We start from the raw sequence: 26,026 nt of genomic DNA on the forward strand, positions 1-26,026 counted from the left end.
ATCTCATCATATTAAATCTTTTAACCCTTTAGTACAACATCAATGATAATGGTTAAATAAGACATTTAAAAACCGTTATTTACTAAAGAAATACGGTATAGTTTTTAAAAAAAATTACAGCTTTAAAGTCACAACAGCAAAACCAATGTCCGTGCATAATATGAATGCCTAATGTTTTGTGACAATTTTGAAAAATTAAAGATTACGGTTTATAAACAGTTTAGACTTGCTGATATCATTCAGTAAATATGTGTACAGTCTTGATGAATGACATAGGATAAGAGTGTGTATTGACGACATCAAAAGACCGTGATCGGATAGTATGTGCAATTCTGCGGAGGTACACGTATATTGAAAGTTTAGTTCAACCTGACGCTTTGTCTAAGCAACGCATGAACGTTATGCATTTCAAACCGCAAGATGTATTTTTAACCTAAATGTTAAGAACTTTTTTCTGCAATTGAATCTATATAGCAATAGCTACAATATTGCAACCTAGATGTAAAAAAATAGTTTTATTGCTGCATGTGTCCAAAGTGTGTTATTGGCCGAATAAAGCGTTTGCCAATTTTATTATCTCTGATTGGTCAAATCAAAGAAAATGTTTCATAATAAGATTTAATTTTTGTTTTGTAACTTTTTATAGATCAATTTATTTAGATTGATTTGACAAATATTGATATCTTTTATTATCGAGTAGTGGGTTATAACAGAATGCGTTTTTTTCAAAACATTTCTTCCATGGATTGCGTTTTTCTCTGCTTTGTAAGTTAAGCACTGACTGACGTTTTTCGAGTATATTGTTAGGCCATAATTAATCACCGAATTGTCTACATATTTCCCAGTTTTCCCGATTACGACAAAGAGCACGAGGCAAATGTAATGTATATATTCACGAGGCGGGTGTGACCGGTCAGCAGAGAAGACTCACTCCTCCACGGCACCTAATCCTTCCTCAAGCTTTTGTAGACGTCCGTGTTTGCTCTGCCCCTGATTTGTATTTACCTTTTAAATTTTCGAGTTTGAGCACTCTCCGTTATCACCACATGTCATTTGTACAAAACTTCACATCACAAATTGGATACTCTAAAATCATTATTCGTCTCTATTGGCTTCGTCCTCTACTTCTTAATAACTATTTACTGTTCTCTCTTACTGGATCGAGCACTTTATGTGAACACGAGATTTGATCTGGAAGTCACAGATAGTTTGAAAAATTACCTGGTTCGTGTGCATTTTACATGAAACTGTAATATGGTTATAACTAATTATAGAACCGGTGGAAATCTGTCCATTAAGGGTAAACAGGACGGTAGAGTTAAGTTATTGTAAATTACCTTTTTTTCTTTCCACCTTTCTATTACTTTGGAGCACGTCTTAACTTACATGGTACAAATATAGATGACATTTTTATGGTATTAAATTTTTATTTAAGAACTATAAATGATTATAATCAAATTTTTACCCTAAAAATTCATGTACATTAATTTGTTGTGTTTATTTTTAGAAAAATTGACATAAAATATGCTCTTTGTGTATTAATTTTTATTCATATGCACTCACCGGCAGTATATGACGTCAGAACTGACGCTATTTTTATAACTGTATCAAAGTAAGTCAAAATTGACATTTTTCTAATCTTTTTTCAAATGGGAAATATAGAGCGACTTGTTGCACAAGAACGGACTTTGAGTCATTTATACGTGCTGGAGAGATACATCTTTGATGAAACTGTTTTATTTGTTCAAACAATTGCTTAATGTTTTTTTATATAAAAAAAACTGCTTGAAAACAAGCCGTTCTTTTGCAATGTTGGCGGGAAAGAGTTAAACTTTATGATAATGTATTTTTAAGATAAGGGCACTTAAATCAAAATGAAAACTATGAAAAAAATTAATATGTATATCTGTACAAATAAAGCAAAGAATTAGAGTACAATGACAATGTTCATTTAAGGGGAGCCATATTAGACTTAAACCATAAATAGTCCTTTCAAAGGTCAGAGCAAATCACACTTTTTTCCAGTGTTTTTTATACTGAGTGTTAATACAATTCCTCAAATTAAATATTGTTCTCTATGTAATATATCTGTCATAAATGTTAACTATGCACTTATATCTAAATTGGAACCATTTTCTTTTTGCAGGCAAAAATAAACTGTTTCACATCAAGTATCATTAGTTATAAATTTTGTAAATATTAATGTTAAATTTAGCAAAAAATACACTCGTTTCATTATAAGCTATTGGGACATTAAACCTTAATAGAACAACTACACACTACTTTTTTGTAACATCTAAACATTCTATAAAATGTTTATTGGTTTCAATTTTCACTTTACGAAATGTACAAAGCTGAGTGTCTTTTAGTTTTAATTTTGATAAATAATATTTTGTTACAATTATTCTTTGTATATCATTGAAATTTTAGCCAATGATGCCTTTATAATTTTGACTGGCAGCTCAAAAATGTCAACACACTCCTTTTTAGTTTCCTTTAGTTACCCGAATAACGTATCTTCGTTTTCTTTACGCTTAACAAAACAGTTACAATATAAATTAACTTAAAGTAGGAATGAGGCAAGAGGTGATCTTGTTACTGAAGTAAATAAAGAATCATTATTCAAGTATTATGTACACGTATCTGATCGTATCAGAATACCGAGCGAGATTTTTTTATATTCTTCTTTTCCGTCGTATTGAGTCGAGGTATATAAACAAATCATTATAAATTTAACGAATGACTTCCCAGTGATATTGCGATATTTTCAACGATAAATTTAGAGATGGATCAAACTTCTGCAATGCGTGTACCAGCTATTTCAGTATAAACTTCGATACGTGCCTCAAATGATAGTTTTTAGGGTTATTTTTAGCTTAGTTAGATATATATTATAAATAAAAAAGGAAGAACATTTTTTTCTAACATATTGATCAAATTAATGCTAATTTTGCATGCATATACAGGGCGTATAAGTAGGAAGGATTTAAAAAAATTATACAGTAAAAGTCGGCTATAGCGAAGTCATAGGGACCAATAGATTTACTTCGTTATATCCGTAAATCGTTATATCCGTATAACGAATTCGTAATAATAACTATTGCGAATTCACCATATAATATTTTCTTTCACCAGACTATAATTTTGCTGATCGAGGCTGATATTAAAAATTAATAACTTTGATACCTTTATTAATCGGATTGTTAGTCGAAAATAATTATGAAAATAACTTAATTTAACCTAATATGTTAAATGGTAGTGCAATCTGTAACAAATTTCGTTATGGAAGTGTTAAATTTCGTTATCATTCACCTCTTTGGGACTCAAAATCAGTTCGATATGTCCGTAAATTCGTTGCATCCGAATCCTTTATAAATGTTCAATTTTTCAAATATTTGTTAAGAGGTCTACCGGGATTCAAAAATAAAATGTAGCTATATCCGAACATTTGCTATATTCGTACTCTTACTAAACGAGTTTTACAGAATTGCTATCAATGTTAAAGCCTTGTAATTTTAAACTTCACATGAAAAGAATGAAGAGAAAAAAAACAGTTAAAAATGTTTGTAAATATTGTACAATGCATATTGTAAAACATTAAATTGCAAAATGGAAAATTACAAACCTTAAAACAGGGACCGGTGCATGAATACAATTTTTTTATTTAGAATGCAGAAATTAAAAACTTTAAAAAAAATGTGAATCAGGAAAGAACAAATAAAAGTCAAATAACAACAAAGTACTAAAGGAAAATTATAATCATTGTTTACACTTTTGAGCAAATTAAATGCGCACCTTAAAGAATATTACTCAAAGAATGATTCCTTATTTCATAAATCATGCTATTAAATAATAAAATAGTCAACGATGGAAAGAATTACACTATATATTACAAAGACAATTAGTAGTGTTGTCAAAAACGCCCGGAAAATGAAACCATAAAAAAATTTCCCATAGCAAATTTTGTATGCATCATTTTATTTTAATATCTAGCCGTTTAAGTTCTTTTAAAAGGTTGATTAAAAGTTATTTGAATTGCAAATAACAAAACTTTGGCACAAAAAAATGTTTTTTGCTTGAATAAAACATGAAATCAAGAAGACTTTGAAAAGTTGAATGTATCTTTAGGAAATATTAAGAATTTTTCCGATCATATAGATTTTATATCTGGTTATGCCTACCCTAATTTAGACAATTTGTCTATGAGATAAAAAGGAGATATATGAGGGAAGATGGAAAAAAATAACTTGAGAGACTCATTTAAAAATCTTCTAAATAACTGAATTTAAAAACAAAAAAACAAGACAGTGGATTATTCTCTTTTGAGTGTGATGGACGGCTCATCCAAGAGCACCTGTATATGTAAGAAGCAATTAATAAAACATACATCATATTATTATAGATGTCTATGAGCTGTACAGCTGTTGACTAATAAACAATACAATATTATGTACCTTGTACAACTAATGCTCCTGTTTTCTCCTTGTCTTCATTAACTTCAAATTAAATAGGAAAGATATAAAGTAAAAAACAGATATGCATTTCTATTTAATTTTCTAAGATTATATTTCTTTATTTACAGATTGAAACATTCTTAAGTGTTTCAACCTCCCCAAACTTATTCCACGCAAAGAGTAGATGTCTTATGGCTGCAGAAATGATATTACAAATATGCTATGTTGCACAAATACCCATCTTCCTATGTCATGGGTCTTTGACCCGCTCTGCTCTACATAAACCCTTGACCGAATAGGCAGAGTTTGACGGGGTTAGAAACCTCGCACGCTGGTTGGTGTCATACAAGTTTGCATGATCCAATAAGAAACGTTGTTTAATCTATGATGTTAATTGTGTATTGATCAAAGTTGAACCGTTGTCAAACAAATTTTTAGACGGAATAGTAAGTATTTGACTTACTGTTATCGGTTTTTAGTCTGAGTGAATCCATATTTTCTACAAATTTGATTTGTTCATGGGAGCAGCCATATTGCTATACTGTTTTTGTTTCAAATGCACTACCTGATTGGTCAGAACAAAAGGTCATAAAAGTTAAAAATGAGTACACGTACTAGATGGCGGAATCGTTAACTGGCATATGTGTTGTGTTTTCGGTCAAAGGTTTATGTAGAGCAAAGCGGATCAGTGACCCTTGACTTGGGAATGTGACTTATACCTTGTTCAATCAATACTGCATTATCACGTTTATCCGTTTGAATTAGTGGTGAAAGCTCTAAGGCTGTTTCTGTTTGTTGTTCTTCGTCATCACATCTTTTCCGGAGTCGAATACCTTATAAATAGAGAAAGAAAATGTTTTTGAAAAAAAAACAGTCTTCATTTTTTGGAATGTCGCCCTTACTAACAAACACAATTTGTATTAGTTATCTATATATCACAAGACAACGTCTTACGTAGTTCGAGCGTCATAAGGATACAAATGTCTTCACGCATTAACTGTTAAGTCGAAATAAAAGAGAATTAAAAGGTTACAACTGGTTTTGTGAACTCGTATTAGCATTAACAACTTAACAGAATAGGTGTTTTTCAAAAAATTAAAAAATAGTAAAATATTCTGCCCACCGCCCACTTTTTTTGGCAAATTAGGATGAGAATCTAAATATTAGTTTTATATGTCCTAAAGAACACATACCAAATTTAATTCTAAAAAGTCACGACTTCCGTAATCCAAAAAAGAAATGAAAAAAAACACTCGTCGATTGCTTTGTTAAATGATCAATCGCTTACTTTTTTCCATAAAAAAAATATTGTGTTGACCTGAATGATTGTTCTGAACATTAATCATTGAAATACCTTAAAACATATCAAAATCCTGACTTACATTGAAAACATGCAACAAGGGAAACAAACATTCTGAGAGTATTGCATAAGCAATACACGTCCCCTACCGGTTTGTGGAAATTGTGAAAACAAATGCACTGTTATGCAGAATATCGAACCCGAACATTGGAATATAAAGAATTAATTTTCTCGAAAGTATGTCAACCAGACCCTACAAAAGTGTAAACTTGATCTGTAGTTTGACATTTTGAAGCTGTTCAGCAAATTTCATATTATTCCTCAAACGCATAAAGAAAAAAAGTGTGGAAAACAGAAGTGGGACAGACAGACGGACGGAAGGACGGACGGACGGACGGACAAACGGACAAACGGACAAACAGACTGACGGACGCAGAGGAAAGCTAAAGTTCCCTCCGGTGAAAACCGATAGGGGGCTAATAAGCGCTAAGCGTACGCAGTACGCTTAGCGCTGAAAAAAGGAGAAAAATATACATTGAGAAAGTGCTTATTTAACAAAATGGTAGTTGGATGGTCCGTCGGGTTTGTAAAAGTCAGGACCGTTGCTAAAATAGAACATTTTGGGTAAAATTTGGAGCTTTTTTCAAACATAATGATTATCAGACAAAGTCTGAAATTAGATGTTCAGGAAATCATGTTTTGACGAATATTCTACGTGATGTTAATGAATTTATTTATTTTGATTAATGATTTTATGTTCCATTCGCTAAATCATATAATATATTGACAATATTGCTTACACTCACTCGAATTAAAGAGAATTAAAGGTATTTCATTAATGAATGTTTAGAATCCTCTAAATTGTTTATATTACTTACCACTTAAAGCTCTATATTTAAAATGACACTACATAACGTTTTGGCCTTTTCAGGATCACTTTTTGCGTATTTTTGGTAAAAACCTTTGCATAGGTTAGTGATTTTATTATCACTCTGAAAGTAGGTTTCTCTTATTGCTATATAGAAAAAGATATGGGTTTAAACAAACCTTTAATAAAACTATATTCAAATCGTACAATATGGTTTCTTTGGATATCTAAGTTACAAGGATTGAGATCTGTATTTAGAAATTGCAGAAACATGTGCGGATAAAATTGATTTTAAGAATAAAAAACAATTATTTAATTGTGTTCACTGGTTTTATCGGGTTGGTCTGTTGATTCGGGGTACAGAAGACGGTAAGAAATGATATTATGGATAACAGTGCATTGTTTCCACAAATTTCTACAAACCGGTAGGGGACGTGTATTGCTTATGCAATTCTCTCAGAATGCTTGTTGGCATTGCTTTTCGCGGATGCCACTTCCGAATAAGTGCCACCTATAATCATCTAAAATAATGTGATGACTCGATGTCTAATAATAGAATGCAGAGAAATACTCGGCTGTAGTATCGGTGTTTTAGGCAAAATATTTCTAAATATTTACATGAGCACACAAATAATCACAATTACTTTTTGTCTTAAAATGAAAGAATATTTGTCTGTGCATTTAAAAGGTCAAAGAGCATATGTAGTTTTGTAAACAACATTGCAATGGGGTTCATACAAAAGTTCACGGGCTGTGATGTCGGTAAAGAGGCAAAATAATTCCTAGAACAGAACTGACAATACACGGTGGATCTCACATTTTGTTACTCAGATCCTTTATTTAAACATTATTTAAAATACGTTATCAAACTTATAAATTTTTTCTTAAAATATAACTTGCAACATTATATGCAGCTTTACCCGTGTAGTAATGCACTATTTACAAAGGATAGCGTGGGTCGGCATATTGTAAACAGAGCTCAACGATAACAAGATTGAAGTAAGGCGGAACTAATTCACACTTGACTTCACAGCTCAGGTAAGTTTATAGATAACCTTGCAAGTTTTCAAACAATATTTCCGTCATTATTTGATTAGAAAATTGCATTCATAAGATAAGTAAAAAAGAAACGGCGTCAATGAAGTGTAAAGTAGTTTAGCCAGCGATTAAAGCAGTAGAGTAAAGCAGTAGACCGTAGCGAGCTCCATAAATAACGTGTACGAACGGAGGAAATTCGAGTTAAAATCTGCACATTGTTCAAAGAAAATTTTGTGGACCCGCGTGAAATAGTTCTACTGTGTAGTTTTTTTTTTATTGCAATGTATTACAGTATACATTGTTTTGGTAGTAGGACCAATTAGAAATGTGACTCTTTAGAATTGTTGACACATATAGCAGGAACAGATTTAATATGTTTAATATGTTTAGTATTGTTATTCACGTAGAACGTGTACAGTAACGTTATGTATAAAATGCAAATTAAAGCGATCATACTTGATTATTGAAACAATTTTAACTGTCTAGGCCTATTGAACAGTTGAGAACGAAATATTATATCTATATATTAATGGTCACATTTGAGTAAACTTGAGGAACCAGAAAGACTTTAGAACGTCGTGTGCAATTATATATATAAGACGATTAGTTAGTACTTACTTTGTTTATTCCATTGAAATATATAATAGTTTGATATTAATTTAAAAGCAGTTAGAAAACTTAGAATCTGATTGGCAAAATTAGTTCACAGGATTTTCTTAGCTTCTTGTTGAGGTTTTTTTTTTATTGTAACTGCGTTTATGCGGGAGTTTTTTTTTAATGAATTGGTATTATGCTCATTTTTATCAATAAAAAGTAAATTTGCATGTAGAAATATGTTTTATGCCTTTTAAAAAATATTGCATATTTTTTGTTTTACTTGTAAATGAAAAGTTGGTCATAGACTGTGGTGTTAGACGCGTTTTTATCGATACTGTAATATATTCGGAACATTTCGGAGTTGTCCATTGTATCGGGATCGGTATACGGGACATATTAAAGACCTAAGTTACTATTGACCTGAATGACATGAACATTTATATAAATGATGTATTTGAATTTCTTTGTGCTGCGTCAAATAAAATGACTTTGTATGTGAATTTATTATATTGCCATGTGCTTTGTTGTAGAAAATTATCTTGAAATTAATTAATTAATTCAATACAATGCAACAAAAAAATAAAAATGGTTTAAAATATACATATATAATCTCCAAGAGAATGATGATGAATTGAACTTTGTATTAAAATCAATGTGTTCTCCTTTACTTCATACTAAAGCAATGATCATACAACTACCGTTAGTAATGCATAAAGTAACGACCTTGATTCTTAATACTAATATTAGAATATTAAAATTTGAACGTGTTGCTAAAAACATAGTAATTAAAATTAAAATCTACCATATCAATTAGTACAACCAACTCGTTATTTTCTTCTTTGTTGTGTGTTTTTATGTAAACAACAAATGATGATTCATACGTCAACAATTATATTTTTGCGGCCCATTAGACGCTTGCGTCAATATGATTTCTTGTTCACTCTGAGGTTAATGTATAAAACATGTGTATTACTGAATGGTAACCATATATTATTATACAAAATTTACAATTCCTTTAATTGTTCATCCAATCCGTATAGTCAGCTAGGTGAGAACATGTTAGAGCCAGTAATTTGAGATACATTGATATATTATTTGACATAATATTGAAAGGTATATGAACCTTGAAAACGTTCATCCACTGACAAGATTTTCAATGTGACAAATATTTGAGAATTTATGAGACACATTGCTCTGTTTGATTTAAAAATGAGAATGCCAAAATAAGAAAGTTGAGAGATGAGATTACATGACGATAACAATTGAGAAAGAGTGAATTTTTGAGATGCAGTGAGAATTACTAGACATATTCTCGAGATACTTCAATGATTAAAAATTGAGATTTAAAAACCTGTTTACGAGATTGTGTGTACGTCATATATTTGAGAATTTGAATAACAATAATATGTTTTACGGTGTGACCGTTGGGGCGAGCGCAGAAGGAGCCACGCATCTATCATCATTGTTAAATGCAACCCGTGGACTTAACCAAACCAAAAAAACTTTGGCTTTGTCTCGAAAACTATTACCACCGCTATCAAACTTTTATTCCAATAGCCCCTTCCTAGGCTTAATACACTTAAACAAAAAACTACCACTGAGCATTAATAAAATGTTAAACAGACTTATTAAAATATTTTGATAAACACAAAGCCGTTTTTTTTGTTGTTTTTTTATCTCTTCTTTACCTTTTAATAAATTAAATGATCATTAAAATCAATAAATTGTGTGTCTGTGTTATTTCTCATTTTGTTCCTTGTTGTTACCGGTGTTTTAATTATTTTCCTCTGTGACATCAATTTTGTTTTTAATCTTTTTAATTTTTGTACGTTATATAAGCGTTGTAGACATATGTGCCCTCCCCCTCTTTTTAGTGTGTGATATCCAATATTATTGAAAGGTTTGATCACATATGCAACTATAACAAATACATGTAGATATTTTAACAGTTTAATTTTTTTCTTTTATTTATTCATTACAAAATGACGTGGCTACACGTAGATCTTATAACGATTAGACTTTTCTTTATTAATAATTTTTTGTCACCTGCCTAACGTATACAATGATTGAATCAATATGACAATAAATTTAGCATGGAACTTGCATGTGTATTTACTGGCAAAAAAAAAATCATCAAAACAAAACTAATCAGCCAAAGAGTCACCGTTAATAGCGAGAGCAGTATCAGTATTAACGGTGACTCCCTACTGAGTACTTCCTACACGTTACATTCAGTACAGATGCTTGATCCACCTCTAAATGTATCGCGGGGATACAAAACGCGAGATCACTGTGACGTCATACTTAACTTTTTGCGCTCGACAGTTTTCGTATACTGTCGGACAAATTCGGGAAAGGAAATGACGTCATAGGTACAGTTTTTTACGTAAGCATATGAGTTGTTTACTTTAATGGTTTTTTAAACGAATTTTTTATTGTTAAATGAAAATGATGTTACGATTTACAGGTAAGAATTTTCCCTAGAAACGCTTCCTGTTCCGCCATGTTGCTATGCACCGCAAAGGATCACTGGGATAGAAGAACGTTTTCACGCGGGTCCACAAAATTTTCTTTGAACAATGTGCAGATTTCAACTCGAATTTCCTCCGTTCGTACACGTTGTCTATGGAGCTCGCTACGCGAGCGGCGCTTCGCGCCGCCTCGCTGCGCTCGCTATTATATGCATTGAACATTGCTATGTATGTATATGAAAGAATGAGAATAACTGAAATGTGAAACTTGAAAAGTGACAAATTGTAGTATTGAGTTTGTGTTAAAAAATTTGAGCACTTGAAGTTAACTGTGTATATAAATATCTATATAAAACATAAACAACAATTTGAGAAAAAAAGAAAAGTGAAACATTTCAATATTAGAGTTTAAAACATTTTCAACAACCTCCTTTAAATATGACATTTAAAATTGAAAACTTGAGAACAATCAATAAGTAAATTGAACTGCTTTGAGTACATAAAGCATGTAAGTTTTGTTTTTGCTTATTGCGTACAAGTTTTTTTCTGTTGTTAGTAATTTTTTAAAATTTTAACACTGAATATGGAACAAAACATACCAATGAGGGATTTATTGGTTAGGCCATCAATTACTGTATGTGCTGATTTCTGTCAGGGTGATACTCGTTTTTCAATTTATTCAATAGGTAGACAATGCATGACCAACTGTATCACTTTCATTATGGAATCATGTCTCACAGATGTAACAACAATTAAGAGGACAGACAGGAACATGGTTTTAATTGCGGGTGATGTATTGTACAAGCAATTACAAAAAATGGTCAATCTAATGAGCTGTCGCAGTTTTCTGATTTGCCTCAATTTATTATGTATCATGGCAATTGCTTTATTATAAGAGAATATAAAGTACATGTAACATATGGAAGCATATCTACAGAAGATGGAATACTGTGGAATCATTAGATTTCGTGGTGGCTCAATTTTCGTGGAATTCACGAGTACCTCTCATCCACGAAATAACATCCTCCACGAATTGATAAATTAGGGTAATAAAGTCATATTCCCTTTTGTAGATATATAAGAATACACGAAATTATGTCCCCACGAACCTGTAAAATTTAAGTCATCCACGAAAATTGGCCCCCACGAAATTTAATGATTCCACAGTAGATGGTTTAGGTTTGCCACTAGAGTCAAGCTTGAAAGCAGTTTTTGTTACTTCAGCAAAATGCATGCATTTTTATTTTTCATTCTGCTTCTTTTGCAATTAAGTTTCATTATGAGTCTGGTTCATATTTTGCCTTCGATTCTCATAGTAGAGGACTATATGGGCTATGTAAGCCCGAAGGACAAGCTGTGTTATCTGGTTTTGTATCTTTACAAGATCTGCGTTCTTTTTTAAGAAACCTTTACATGTATTTGTCATTATGTGAAAATCAAACTCTTCAGCAGGTGCAGTATAAAATGTGCGCATTTCAAATTAGTTTTGGAAATAAAGTGGAAAAGAAATGTCGTTGATTTAGATAATCATTTGAAATCAGATCATTTTGTTGATACTCAGCAGTTAATCGAAATGAGAAGACATTTAGAGATACCAAAGCCCTCATCAAGCATAACAGAGTTTTCCTTGGAAAAAGATTCGACAAAATCAGATGCAAATGTCTTAAATATGAGTTTTCACCAAAAAGTATCTAAAGGTCCAATGTTTGTATGTTCTTGTTGTACTCAGACATGGTTTAGAGATGGTGTGCTTAAGGCAGAACATTTAAGAAAACCAAATTAAGGTTCAACTTGTTTGACTGGTTTCAAAACTGTCAATGATACTGAATGGATTTGTCATTCATGTCACATAAATTTAAAGGCAGGGAAAATTCCATCTTTTGGGAAATGTGGTAAATGTACCACCAGATGTAAATTCCACGGTCACAGTGCTTCCAAGAACTTTAGCAGACTCTGAAACAATACAAGTTAAATTTAAGAGAAAACTCAGTTTTAAACAGTGTGTTGCATGAAGCAATTAGACCAAATAAATGTATTAAAGCATTGCAATGGCTCCTAGACAATAGTATTCTGTTTCAAAATGAAGGTATTTCTCTTAATGCTGATTGGTCAATTGAAACTGGACAGACAGATTGGCTAGGACTGGGTACAGAAGACAAGACAGACAATGGTTCTGCAGGTGCATCTCCACATGAAGTCACTCAAAATCAATGCAATTCAGATGATGCAAGTTCAGATGGATGGACAGAAGATAACAATTTTAAAAAATAGACTCACAGGTAACACAGATACATTGCTACATCCAATTGATGTACGCTCATTGTGTAAAACAATGTCATTTGCACCAGGTGAAGGACAGATTCCTCTTGGTTTATACCAAGACAAAAATGCCGAGTATTTATCTTTTCCTGCAACATTTTGTGGTCAAACACGTCCTGAAAATTAAGATCGTCAAACTCCAGTTTATTACAGCACGGTTTGTAAGTGGGAGTTAAGAAGTGTTGACAGACGCGTTGATGTTCTGTTCCAAACATCTTTTTCAAACTTAAGAAACTTCAGGTTAAACAGATCCAAGATAAGGTATCACTGGCAATGAGAAAATGTCAAACTGAAGGAAAGGAAGTTACAGTTGGTAATGTTCTAAACCCTGGATATTTTGACAATAATGTTAGACTAAATAAAGGCTACCGAGTATTGAGAAATTTAAAAGGATCACCTGCTTTTTGGGAAAGTGCAAAGAAAGACTTGTTTGCTTTGATAAGACAACTGTGCATTCCTACCTGGTTTTGTTCCTTGTCAACAGCCGAGAATACATGGACAGACTTGCTGAAAACTTTAGGAAAATTGGTCAATGAGAAATATTACACTGATGATGACATTGAGAAACCTGGCAGGAGAAATGCAAGTTGATAAAGTCTGATCCTGTGACATGCCCTCGTGTTTTTAACCGCAAAGTCGAAGTTTTCATATCTGGTGTAATAAAGTCATCGTTGGCTCCACTAGGATAAATTGTAGATTACTTTTATCGTGTGGAGTTTTAACAGAGAGGTTCTCCTCACATTCACATGCTTGTGTAGAAAGAGAATGCACCTAAATATGGAATAAATAGCAATCAAGAAATCTCAGATTTTGTAGATTAGCACTCAATTTACCAGAAAAATGATGACATTCCTAACCTGATAAATATTCAAACTTGCCAAAGCATGCCAAAGGAAAGGAAAGAAAATATGCCGTTTCAATTTTCCTCTACCTCCTCCCATGTCAAGATCTTAGATATTAGAACCAGTCACAGCATAAGAGAAATAGGGGAATCAAGATATTGAAATGTCTTTGAAAGAGCTTGAGCTTTGCTGACAGATTTGAAGATAAATTCAACAGAAATGTCATTTTCTGAATTTCTGGAAAAATTGAACCTGGCAGGAGACGTTTACATTATTGCAGTTAGATCATCTCTTACAGTTCCCAGGTTATTCCTTAAAAGGAATGTGACATAAATTCGTGTAAATCCTTACAATGATCTGATGATAAGATGATAAGATGTTGGGAGGCTAATATGAATGTTCAAGATCTACCAGCTGAAATTTGTTTAAATATTGATGTTGAATATTCAATTCCAGGCTTTAGAATATACAGGTTTGATGATGAACATAAGATGCAAGAATTAGGACATGCAGGGGAATTGTATTGTATTCTAAGATAGACTTTCAACACTTGCAGAGAATATCATTGGGTGTTGCTACTGAAGCAGTGCTTGTTTATTTTTCTTTCTGTGGAAGAATGCAACAATTTGTCTTCCTAATGTATCACCCCAAAAAGCAAATCAGACATGCCTTTGCAATGTTTTGTGTCACTTGCTTGACATTCTAGATGCTAACAACCCAATTATTGTCATGGGAGATACCAATGCTGACTTTTTCAATCAAACTGCAATAGGGGAATTAAGACAAATAACTGTGAGTGTAACTACAGATTATGGCAGTTGCTTAGATCATGTATATACAAATATCATATGATATTATATCTTATGCAACTTTAGGTTCATATTTATCTGACCACAAGCCAATTGTGACATAACTGTCAAAAACATAATATTTGTTTTATATCTTAAGATGTACATTTAAAAAGTACATTTCGGGATGTCATTGACTAATGAAAGTAAAGTTACAAATGTGTTGTTTGAGAAAACATGTAAGTAATTCTTATGTCAAAATGTTGAATCTGATTGTTTATGTCGCTCAAAATAGAAAATGCATCAGATTTATTCCCTTCACTGTGTTCTACAAGAACTCAGTCTGTAAATTAAAGCTCTTTTTGACAGACACAACAGTAGACTTTCATAATAAAAATATTGCAGGTATATTTATAGCTAGAGACACTGATATATTTAGTTTGTATAGTTAAACAAATATGTACTCTTCTTTAGATTATTATTGTAATATATAGCAAAAAGAACATTTCAAACTTGATTTAGCACTGGCAACATGTAGAAAAGCATTCCTAGGCTGCATTTTACAAAGAAACTTTATACTACAAAGTTGCTATTACTTTCATATCGTGCAATGATCTTTATTAACAAATTTTAAATAAAACCATCAATTCACAGCTATTATGATCTATTTAATCATATATTATTTGCATTCATTAATTTGGTAGTATGTTGTTTTGTAAAACGCATCTCTTGATTTCAAATTCTTACTCATCCAAATACTTAACTTACTGAAAGTGTACAAATTATATGCTTTACCAACAGGGAAGGATTTTTAATTATGATATAATTATTTTGTTTTATAATCCTTTCATTTTAGGATGGCCCAGAAGACCATTTCCGAGTTAGAAGAAGTACCAAGTAGTAGACCAACACCAATTTCTGTAAGCCTAATGGCCAAAGTAATAATAATTGGCCATGTGGCAAAGTGCAAAACCAGTAATGGGGAAGAAGCTGAGATGATAAACTTTAGTTTAGCTGACAAATCTGGTGCTATCCTTGCCACCTGCACAGAGACACAAGTAAAAATATAATGATAAAAGAGGGAAAAACTCTTCATATCAGTTAATTTATCCTCAAGAACGGGAAAGTGGCAATGTCCCATAAAACTAAAGTCTTGGCAAAACCTAACATGGACATCCCAGTTGACATCTTACAAAAAGCAGAACACCTTATTGTCCCTCCATCACCTATCAAAAAAGTAGAAGAGATTTTTGCATCTCCAATAAGATCAACCACAACCGTACATGGACAGCTGTCAAATGTAGTGTTAAAATTACAAATTGCTTGGCAATCAACTCATTCTAATTCATGTACAATAGATTCAATTACTTTGTTTAAGGTACATGAAGCGTATTTGGAGTAAAATTCTTGACATGAGTTTGAGTCAATATATACATCATGTTTCTTATAATTAGACGTTTCACCAACTCTAGACCCATAAAACATGTTCTGCCTTTAGTTATTTGTCTCTAACATTTGCTATATGTCTGATGAACATTAATGTTATCTGCCATTTATAACGCCACTGTGCATTAGTGTGGGGAAAACCCAGCATTGAAAACACGATGGAAGAACAGTTTGTTTACAAGTAAGAATCATACTTTTCATGTTTTAATTATATAATTCTAATATCAGATGATACTCGAAGCATTAATATTCCGATATTCATTAAATAATGGAAAAACGATATAAATTGTTAATTACGTGTAATAAAGGTGAAACACGATTTTAGGGTCATCGACTGAGCAAATGGATTCAATAGTCCTCTACCTGAGGGATGCATGTACTGAGAGTGTTTATTCATTCTTTATGCAAAATTCCTTTTAACGGAAATCCACTCATAAAGTAAAGACAAGAAACACATTGAACCCGAAACATGCAGGACTAGCAAAACCCTATAACTTCATTATGGACTCTTACATTAAATTCGGCTTCATTCCTATTCCATCAATCTACATTGTCTCGGATGACGATCTTTCCTTTGTTCATGTCCTTTTCAGCCTGTCTCTTTTTACCTTCCATGCCAAATCTGTCAAACTTAACGGTCTACCTCTCTTTCTCGTTGTCGCCATTGTTGTTGATTGACCGAGATGGATGTCACGTGACCCATTCAAGTCGGGGTTATTCAAATCAAAATATGAAATTTACTGGTCAATTTAACCGCACAATTAACAACGTAGTGTGATGCGTAATATGTGCGGTTAAAGTGAAATTCGCTGAATGTCTCAAACTATGGATGTAATGTTTACTAATACAGTTCATAAGTCTGTTAAAGGTGTCGACCCTTTGACTTCTGAGGTAAAAGGCCAGTGCTGTACATTATACAATGTAAATAATTGGTTAAGAGCAATATCCAGTCTTGCTTCTGTTATTTATAATAACACACTTGCTATTAGATATCTCCCCTGAACATGTCATAAAATAAAAGGGGGGTTAAAGTCGTTGGAATTTCGGATAACCTTAAGACGTTCACATTTCCGTAAGAAACACATGTGTATGGTCCGGGTATTGCAGTCCTTTTACAAAGGACAGTATCTTGTATGTTTTCATAGAGAAACTAAAGAGGGTTGGTTTACATGTTTTATTTAAAAAAAAAACAACAATAACAACCCCCCCCCCCTTTGATCCCCAGGGTCCAGACAGACAGTATCCCCTTTAGAACATTTATACGATAACCACCATAAGTTTTTTGTTCTTTCAACTCTCATGTTTTAACTGACTGTTCAATTATCAACCACTCGTTCAATGACACCACCTGGCATTTATTCATGATGATTACATGAATCTACATAACACACTTAAGTGTTCTTGTTTTTTTTTTTACTTTATTGTCACCAAGTCGACTGTTTATTAAAAAACTTGAAAAAAAACCCGTTTTAATTGTTTTAAATAAATGAAAAAAAAATTATTTACTCATCTAATAGTTTAGTTTCTTAATTACATCATTATACAATGATGAATTATTTACATGTATCTACATAACCCACTTTAGTGTTCTTGTTGTTGTTTTTTTTTACTTTACTGTCACCAAGTCTACTATTTATCAAAACACTGGAAAAACAGTTTAATTGTTTTAAATAAATGAAAAAAAATGTTTAACTCATCTAATAGTTTAGCTTCTTAATCATATTATTTTGCAATTATGAATTATTTAATATGAACTAGCAAGGGCAGATAATTCCAATAACTGTTGCATCCCGTATCCAAACTCTTGCCAAGGACTTTCATGATATTTTTAATTTATTATAGACAGCTTCATGAATTCCTTGTTCTAAATATTTACACATTTTTTCATTCAGGGGTTGAGTAAATTAAGTAATTTTTTTACATAATATACAGCCCTCCAACACTCATTATATGGATTAATTTAACACTATATGACTTTGTTGGCCCAATTCTTTAGTCAAAACCCCTTCCCAGAGGGACATGAAATTTATAGTTTTGGTAGACGTCTTCTTTGTCTACATAATTATGAATTCATCTTTTTCTTACAGATGTGTGGAAGTACAGAAGAAGGTTTTTTGAAAATAGATTTTCTAATATAGAACACATATCAATACTGCCAACTGAAAATTCACCACGTAGTTGTCAAGATGAAGATAAAATTGCTAATGAATGACAAACAGAAATTACCCTTTATAAATATAAATTTTCAATTCATGGTCATATCAACTCCCCCTCCCCCGCATCAACTTCTGTCCATTGGCCTGGGAACTACGAATCTAGGCATTTAATATCAGGATATTTTGAACACAATAACCATGCATAACCACGAATCTAACAATTTAACACCATAACATTATGAACATAATAACAATGCATAACTTTATCTCCAACAACTGTGATAGTGCAGAAAAAGTATTAAATCAATACAATTTTACCATGTGGCCCCATTGATCCTGCTCCAAGATCTGAACCCCTGACCCAGAAACTATGAATTTCGCAATTTTTGTAAGGGGCTTCAGGGATGTCATAACCATGCATTCAGGTTTTCTAAAATATATATGAGAGAAGAGAAGAAAATTTTTAAAATTTAATATATTTTTAGTATGTGTTCATATTGGTCTCACCCTAGGGTCCAAATCCCTGTTCAAGGGGTCATGAATTTCCCAATTTGGGTAAAGGGCTTCATGATCAACATTACCATGAATTTAGTTTTACTCCAATGTATATAGGAGTAAAACAAGTTTTTTCTAAGATTTAATACACTTTTACTTTATGGCCATATTAGCCAAAAAGAGCCATGAATTTCACAATTTATATTCCTCTGAACATAGAGATGCTTCACACACAAAAAAAGTAACAATTGGCCTTGTAGTTTTATAGAAGAAGTTAAAAATTAAAATGTTTACAATACAACGTACTCACCACGACGCACACCGCACGACGCACGACAGACGAAGACCAATTGCAATTGCTAAAAAAAAAAACCACCTGAAATGTTCAAATACTCAATAAATTCACCCATCATTCCCTGCAACTCCATTTAAAAATCAAATATTATTTTTTTATCTGGAAATGTTCAAAGACTTGTTTTCAATTATATTTTAATATATTTCTTTATTCTATGTTTGTACTTGTTGGAAATTATAATGTTATTTTCTATTTTGTAATTAGTTAAAGGCTAATGATATCATAATGTTTATCATACAGTACCAATCAGACGCAACCTAACAGAAAGTAAACCCCAACTAAATCCTGGATTTACTCCCGTGTTTACTAGAGTGGACCCAGAGTAAACCAAGAGTAAACCGGAGTGGACACAGAGAGTGAACCCAGTCAGAAGTATACCCCTGAAAAAAGACGTTAACTGTGTATTCGGAATATACAAGGGGCAGGAATAAAAGCCAGTAGGATGCTGAGATAAAAGACGGGTCTGATTCACACTTCCGTGCGTACAGTTGATCTCAAAAGGAATTTCCAAGTAAATCCAAAGAAAACAACTAGTAAACCAAAAGTAAACCCCGAGTGGACCCAAATTTTAAAACGGTAAACCCAGAGTAAACCCAAACTGAACCCTAAAAGTAAACCCGGGGTTTAGTTGGGGTTTACTCTGGTGTTACATGTAGGTTGGGTCTGATCGGTACTGTACAGTACCGCTTAGACCCAACCTTACAGAAAGTAAACCCCAACTAAACCCTGGGGTTTTTTTTCTGGGTTTACTCTGGGTTTACTTTGGGTTTACTAGAGTGGACCCAGAGTAAACCCAGAGTAAACCCAAAATATACCCAGAGTTGACATAGAGAGTGAACCCAGTTAGAAATATACCCCTTAAAACAGACGCTAACTGTGTATTCGGAATATTCAATAGGCAGAAATTACAGGCAGTAGGATTGCTAGATAAAAGACGGGTCTGCTTCAAAATTCAGTGCAAACTGTTGACCTCAAAAGCAATATCCTGTAAACCCCGAGCGGACCCAAATTTTCAAAGAGTAAACCCAGAGTAAACCCAAAGTAAACCCAAAAAGTAAACCCGGGGTTTAGTTTGGGTTTACTCTGGTGTTAGGTTAGGTCTGATCGGTACTCTATGCGTAAACTGTTTTTTCCATTTCATGCTTTAGAAAATAATAAAAACATGTTTTGTTGCTGTCACCAAGGCCTGTAAAAGCTCAAGTTTAAAATTACTTCATCAAAACTTTTGGCATAAGTATATTATAAATTATTTTATCTTAATTTGTTAACTTTACCTATTATCATACATAATTTTGTGGTAGTTCAGTTTCAATAACAGCTAACCAGGAATGAGACCGATTACTTTTAAAAGTAGTGGATTAAATTGCAATTATTTTTTATTTTAAAGGTAATCGATTACAAGTTGATTAGTACATCCTATTCTAGAAATAATCGATTACTTTTTTGCAATCCTGATTATTTGTGATTATTTTAGATTACATAAGCAATATTTAGTGGGTTTTTGGATTAGTTTAAATAATTAATGTTTATGAAAGAAACAAAATATTTTTGACATGAGTATTAATATTGATATGAAGTTTCTTCGTTACATTTTATTATCATTACCATTCTGGTTACGTTTTTGTATGTGTGCATCTATTGCCACTTAATTTTTTTTTCTAATCAGCTTTTTGAGTTGCGTTTTACAATATATCTGTGTTTGTTTTAAAAGAAAGGACATTAATGTGTCCATCAAATACAAAAATGACCATAGCAAACTGTCAACCATCTCACAAATCCATATACCGATAAACAAATTCAAAGCAGAGAAACACGGACCTCTAAAAAGATAGAGGTAGGACCAGCTGCCATGGAGGAGTAGACATTGCCTACAGACCGGTCACACCCGCCATATGCCCATTGTCAAGATCATGAAAAACGGAAGACACCGTAGCCAGTCCGGTGTATAGATAATAATCTACTTAATATGGAAAACTTTAGTCAGCATGTGTCTTAATGAAACATTGTACTTTCTAACAAGGTCATTGTATCGACATTAGCACTTGCGTTAAGATGATTCTAATCGAGGTTCTTGATAGTTTTGTTCCAACAACTTGTTTGTTAGTAGTTTGCCTCGTTTGAAAAATGGTTTGCATGTAGAGCATGCTCTTGCATAACGAATAAGATAAGAGACAGAAACCCCATTAGCTAAGCTATGTTTAGGCGAGTTAAGAAAACGTGACAGAGGGCTAGGCTTGGTAAACCCTCTTCACGTTTTTACCCGAGACCAAATATAGCTTATACTTCGAGACATTTATGTTTATTCCACAATATAACATTAATTTTACACATCAAATTTTGCTGAATATTTGCAGTTGAAACTATCACGACGTGGCGTCAACCAAGAAAAAGATGACGTCACAATACAAATGAAACGCTGTGCGAAAGCTTGCGTACTCGTTCTGTACTCGGCCTCGTCAATGTCAAGATCTTGTAAATGATTCCAGAGCGTTTTTTTGGTGCTAAAATTATTATGACGTCATATTTGATTTGATGAATCTTTTCCCGTATTTTACGGCTTTAAGGGAATTATTTAGAAAACAAAACAAAACTTTGACATTCTATATTTAATCACGGAAAAAGTAGTCCCGGTACATATATTCAATTTGAAATCATTCTAGATATATTTCATTTGACAAAAATGGTCAAAACTCCGAGATTTGTAACTTTTATCTATCATATTTCATAGAAAAATCGTTGGTTAAAACTTGATTCGTCATCGTGTTTATCAAAAATTCAAGCCCCGCTACACTCTATGAAACAAAGATATTGTTATGAAGCATCATTAAAATAATTTATATCTTGAATTTCATAAACCTGTAGGCACTTTTTGATCTTGACCTTAAGGCTTCCCGATTGATTTTACAACGATGTGTAGAAAGTCACTTTTCTGTACTTCAAATGATATGAAGTCATAATTAACTTTGACGTCACGATTTGCATTCCTGTCGATGGTTTTCAGGGAATGTATCTTGACGTTAACAGTGAATTATATCAAACCAGTATAAAACCACATGTTTCCTTTATAAAGATGTTGTCGTTAATGCTAGATGTACAGAATCTATTCATGTTAAAAACCAGTATGAAATAATCGGCAGTTTTAAAGCTTTGTTTTAACGAAAAGACTATTTATAAACTAATGATTTGGAAAATCTCCCTGCTACGTGTAAACAACTGAATGAAGAAATTGTTATGCATGTGAAAACCAGCTTGGCGCAGGTAGAAAACCAACACAATTAAGAATATTTTACTTAAAATAGTAGATAAAATAATTATCAATATGAATTGTGCTGGGGAAACCTACGGATTGACCCTAATTTTTTGTAAATCGCTTTTGATTAGTAAAAATATGCATTATTTTGATATTTTTTTGGAATGTTTCAACAGTATCTCCCATTAACAAAATATCTATTTAAAAGCCCAAGCAAGAACTTTAAAGTATATGACATCACAAAGGATTTTTCTTAAAAATATTGATGATTTAATGTCATTAATCACCTGCGCCGATGAGATTTAAATAGATCATTTGCAATAATAGGATTCGCCAGTCACGTGATTACAAAGTACATAGGACGTCACAAAAATGCATCAGATATAATGTTTAACATCGTTGTCAATAAATGTAAGATAGATTTTAAGAAATACTCCCGATCAACGTATTTTTGCGATTATTTAAAATATATCGTTTTCCAGCCATGTTTTAGCATCGGGACGCCTTAATATTGCTGCGTATCCATGGGAATTACGACTGGTCGTTGGAAGGCCTGGTCTCCAAAAACTACATAGATGATGCCTATCATAAATTCAAGCATCTCATTAATGTCTACTTAGAGTACTGAATGGTTTTTACAAAATAGTTTTGAAGATTTTCGATGACAAGGTAATAATCTACAAGTTCTACTTTTATTCAATAAACAACTCTCGATGATATCAAAAAGCCTAAATTTTAATTTTACATAGAGATTGGTTGTATAAAGCGTTTAAAATTGTACGTTTTTGATGTTATTGATTTTGGTAAGATTTTGTGACCTAAAAGTTTCTAATAATTGTTCAGAGATTTTTTAGTATCCATGTCTGATTCACGTTTCTGGTGTATATTGTTGTATAGTACTATTGAAGTTTCTTCTTCACTACTGTAATGATTTTAGTATAGAGTAAATAAAGAGTTTTGGTTCACGATTACTTGTAATCAGAATAATGAATGATTATTGATTACTCATTAGTCTGTAATGGATTACAGCTGATTACGATTACACCATCCCTGAATCTAATCTGCCGAGCTCGCCACACGTGCTTTTTTGCCCTATCGGGCTCCCTCAGAGTCGGAATACTTAAGACATCTGGAATTATGTGAATGTATTGACCATTTCCTAGTCAGCTAGTCAGCTATAAACTCTGCTCTACCCATGGTTTTCTTTGCTTCGTCCTCATGTTGTTCTCTTAGTTCAGTTTAAATAACTATCCCCTACCACCCCAGAGGCAATTTTATAACGTGCCCCCCCCCCCCCCCTTGGTCGGAAAACTTGAGTAATTTTGAATTCTGCTAGTGTCTTTATCGTAAATTAATCAGCTGCAAATCTTCAGTTTGTTATGTGCTTGTTCAGTTTGAATACTTTAACCCCAACCCACCGAGGGCTGTTTTATAACTTGCAAACCGCTACTATTGTCGGGAAACTTTAGTAATTTTAAATTCTGCAAGTGAATTAAAACGCTGCTGTGCTTTCCCTAACGGTTTTTTCTTTCCTTTGTTGATCAGCCACAAGTAGCTTATTTAGTATACAAATAGCGCATTTTGTTTTGTCCTTTATTTTTTTTTATATCATTATCGTATTTAACATAAACTAATTAGCTTAAGAAATAAAATATTATTTAAGTTATTGTACAGAAAAGTTGTACTGTTTATAAAGCAATATAGATTCATATGCTGACGAATGGCACATTGCAATGCACGCATCTATCAAATTTATCAAATCTGGAAGAAAGTATGTATTAATTCCATCTTAAGTACATTTAAACCTCATTTTTACACATTTTTTTCTACCCACATTTACTTAATTGCGCGCTCTTTAGATTTGAAAATTTCTCTGTACCTAACAGCATTTTTAAATTGATTGGTTTCAAATTAACTGTAATACCAATAATCTTATTTTTGGCAAAATTGTCTTACAATATATGGTACAGATAAAACCAAAAGAAACCAAACTCTATTGTCTTACCTGTCCTGTAAATGATACACAGCATACAGAATATAATGATTGGAATAAGTACTCCAGCAAGAATCGGCATCATGAATAATTCATCATAGATGAAATAGTCTTTATATTTTAGGGTTTGGTTTGTTTTTTCATCAGTGGACGCTGTTGTACTGTAATTCCTAGTGACATTCTCAACGTGTGTTGGTTTCGTTGTTTCTGGAAGACTGGTTGCTGTGTCCGAACTGTTGAAAAAAGAAAAACAAACACATACATATTCCACTGTATGTATACTGTAACATGTTTTAATGACAACTAAAGTAGTTTATTGTTTGCTATAAAGAAGTCATTTGTAGAACAGTTCTTTGAATCTAACATATAAGAATAAGACGATTTGTTTATATTTTTGCTTTGTTTTGGTTTTTTTGTTCGTTTTTTTTTTTATCATTTTAAAATCATTTGTCACAGACACCAACAGAGCGTGCCTGCTACGTTTCTTTGCAATATATTGTCCGATTCTCTTTAGAGAAGGTTTAAAATTACACTAATATTGGTATATAATTTGTTTTTGCTTAGATTTTGTTAAGATTTTTTCTCACTTTGTCGCAATTTTCTTAAATACTACGATAATATGCGGTGATCAAGAATGGTGTTCAAAATGAAATGGAAAAATACAAAACAGGAGCTGGCACGGATGCTATAAAGTTGCTAGCTGACAGAAGAGGCTATCATCTGGCCCCGATGTTATAAAACTTTCTTAAGCGCAATCTCAAACTTCAAATCGTAATCCGTGCTCCAAATCGTACCTGTCCTCAATAATCGAGATTATAAAACATTTCATACTCATATTCGTACTTCAGCTGAGTAAACGGCGATTTTATAAGTAAGCTTTGGAGCTTTCTCGAAATTGTACTCAAAACATTTAATTTAAAAAAAAAGTAGTGCAACCATATTTAACAATAACAAATTGTAATGGTGCTGGTTATACACTATAATCTAATAATAATTACATGTATGTGATTAAAATAAAAGATTTTTGCCATTTTATCAATAAAATATAATGGAGGTAAATTTAAGAAAGAGGGAGAGCTGCAACCACCAACAATAACAAAATAACTTTGAGATATTTCACTCCATTAATTGAAGTACATATACATGTTAATGTACGTTCAAAATAATTTTATTGAATAGATCGGCTTTTTAAAAATGTTGTTTTTAAATAGTCATATACGACCACCCATACTATCCATCTTTTAAAATAATAAAAAAAAAATGTACAAAAGTGTCCATGTATTGCTATTTATATAAATCGGATGCACTTACAGAGTCCCTTCTTTGATTTTAGTAAGATTGTAGGTTAGTTCTAAACATTTCAAAGGATGGGGGATGCATAAAAAGTATAACATTTTCTATTACTTCCTATCAACTATTTATCACCTATGGTACATGCAACAAACCTTGGAAAGGGACATATTTCATAGAATAAGCGGTAAATCAGTGGCGGATTCAAGGGGGTATCCCTTCCCCCTCCCCTGGTATTGTCATAATAATTTTAATTCATACTCCTTCTGGCAACAAAATGTAAGTTATAATTGTCTTTTTTTTTAACTCGTGGGATTTTTCAAAATTAGACTGATATGAATGCTGTGGTATGAAGAAATCCCGT

General features: G+C 32.4%; 1 protein-coding gene across 1 annotated transcript in view; it reads right to left on the bottom strand.

The window, feature by feature from the left end:
* Positions 1-26,026, bottom strand: part of LOC128179521 (uncharacterized) — a 52,342-nt gene that overhangs the window by 3,757 nt on the left and 22,559 nt on the right. Inside the window, exons 5-6 of the mRNA XM_052846962.1 lie at positions 24,385-24,605; positions 5,174-5,287 (exon numbers count right to left, since the gene is read on the bottom strand). Of these exons, the coding sequence (XP_052702922.1) occupies positions 5,174-5,287; positions 24,385-24,605 (335 nt within the window). The remainder of the gene's footprint in view (positions 1-5,173; positions 5,288-24,384; positions 24,606-26,026) is intronic.

The sequence above is a fragment of the Crassostrea angulata genome, chromosome 4 (genome assembly GCF_025612915.1).
Source record: "Crassostrea angulata isolate pt1a10 chromosome 4, ASM2561291v2, whole genome shotgun sequence".
Taxonomy (NCBI): domain Eukaryota; kingdom Metazoa; phylum Mollusca; class Bivalvia; order Ostreida; family Ostreidae; genus Magallana; species Magallana angulata.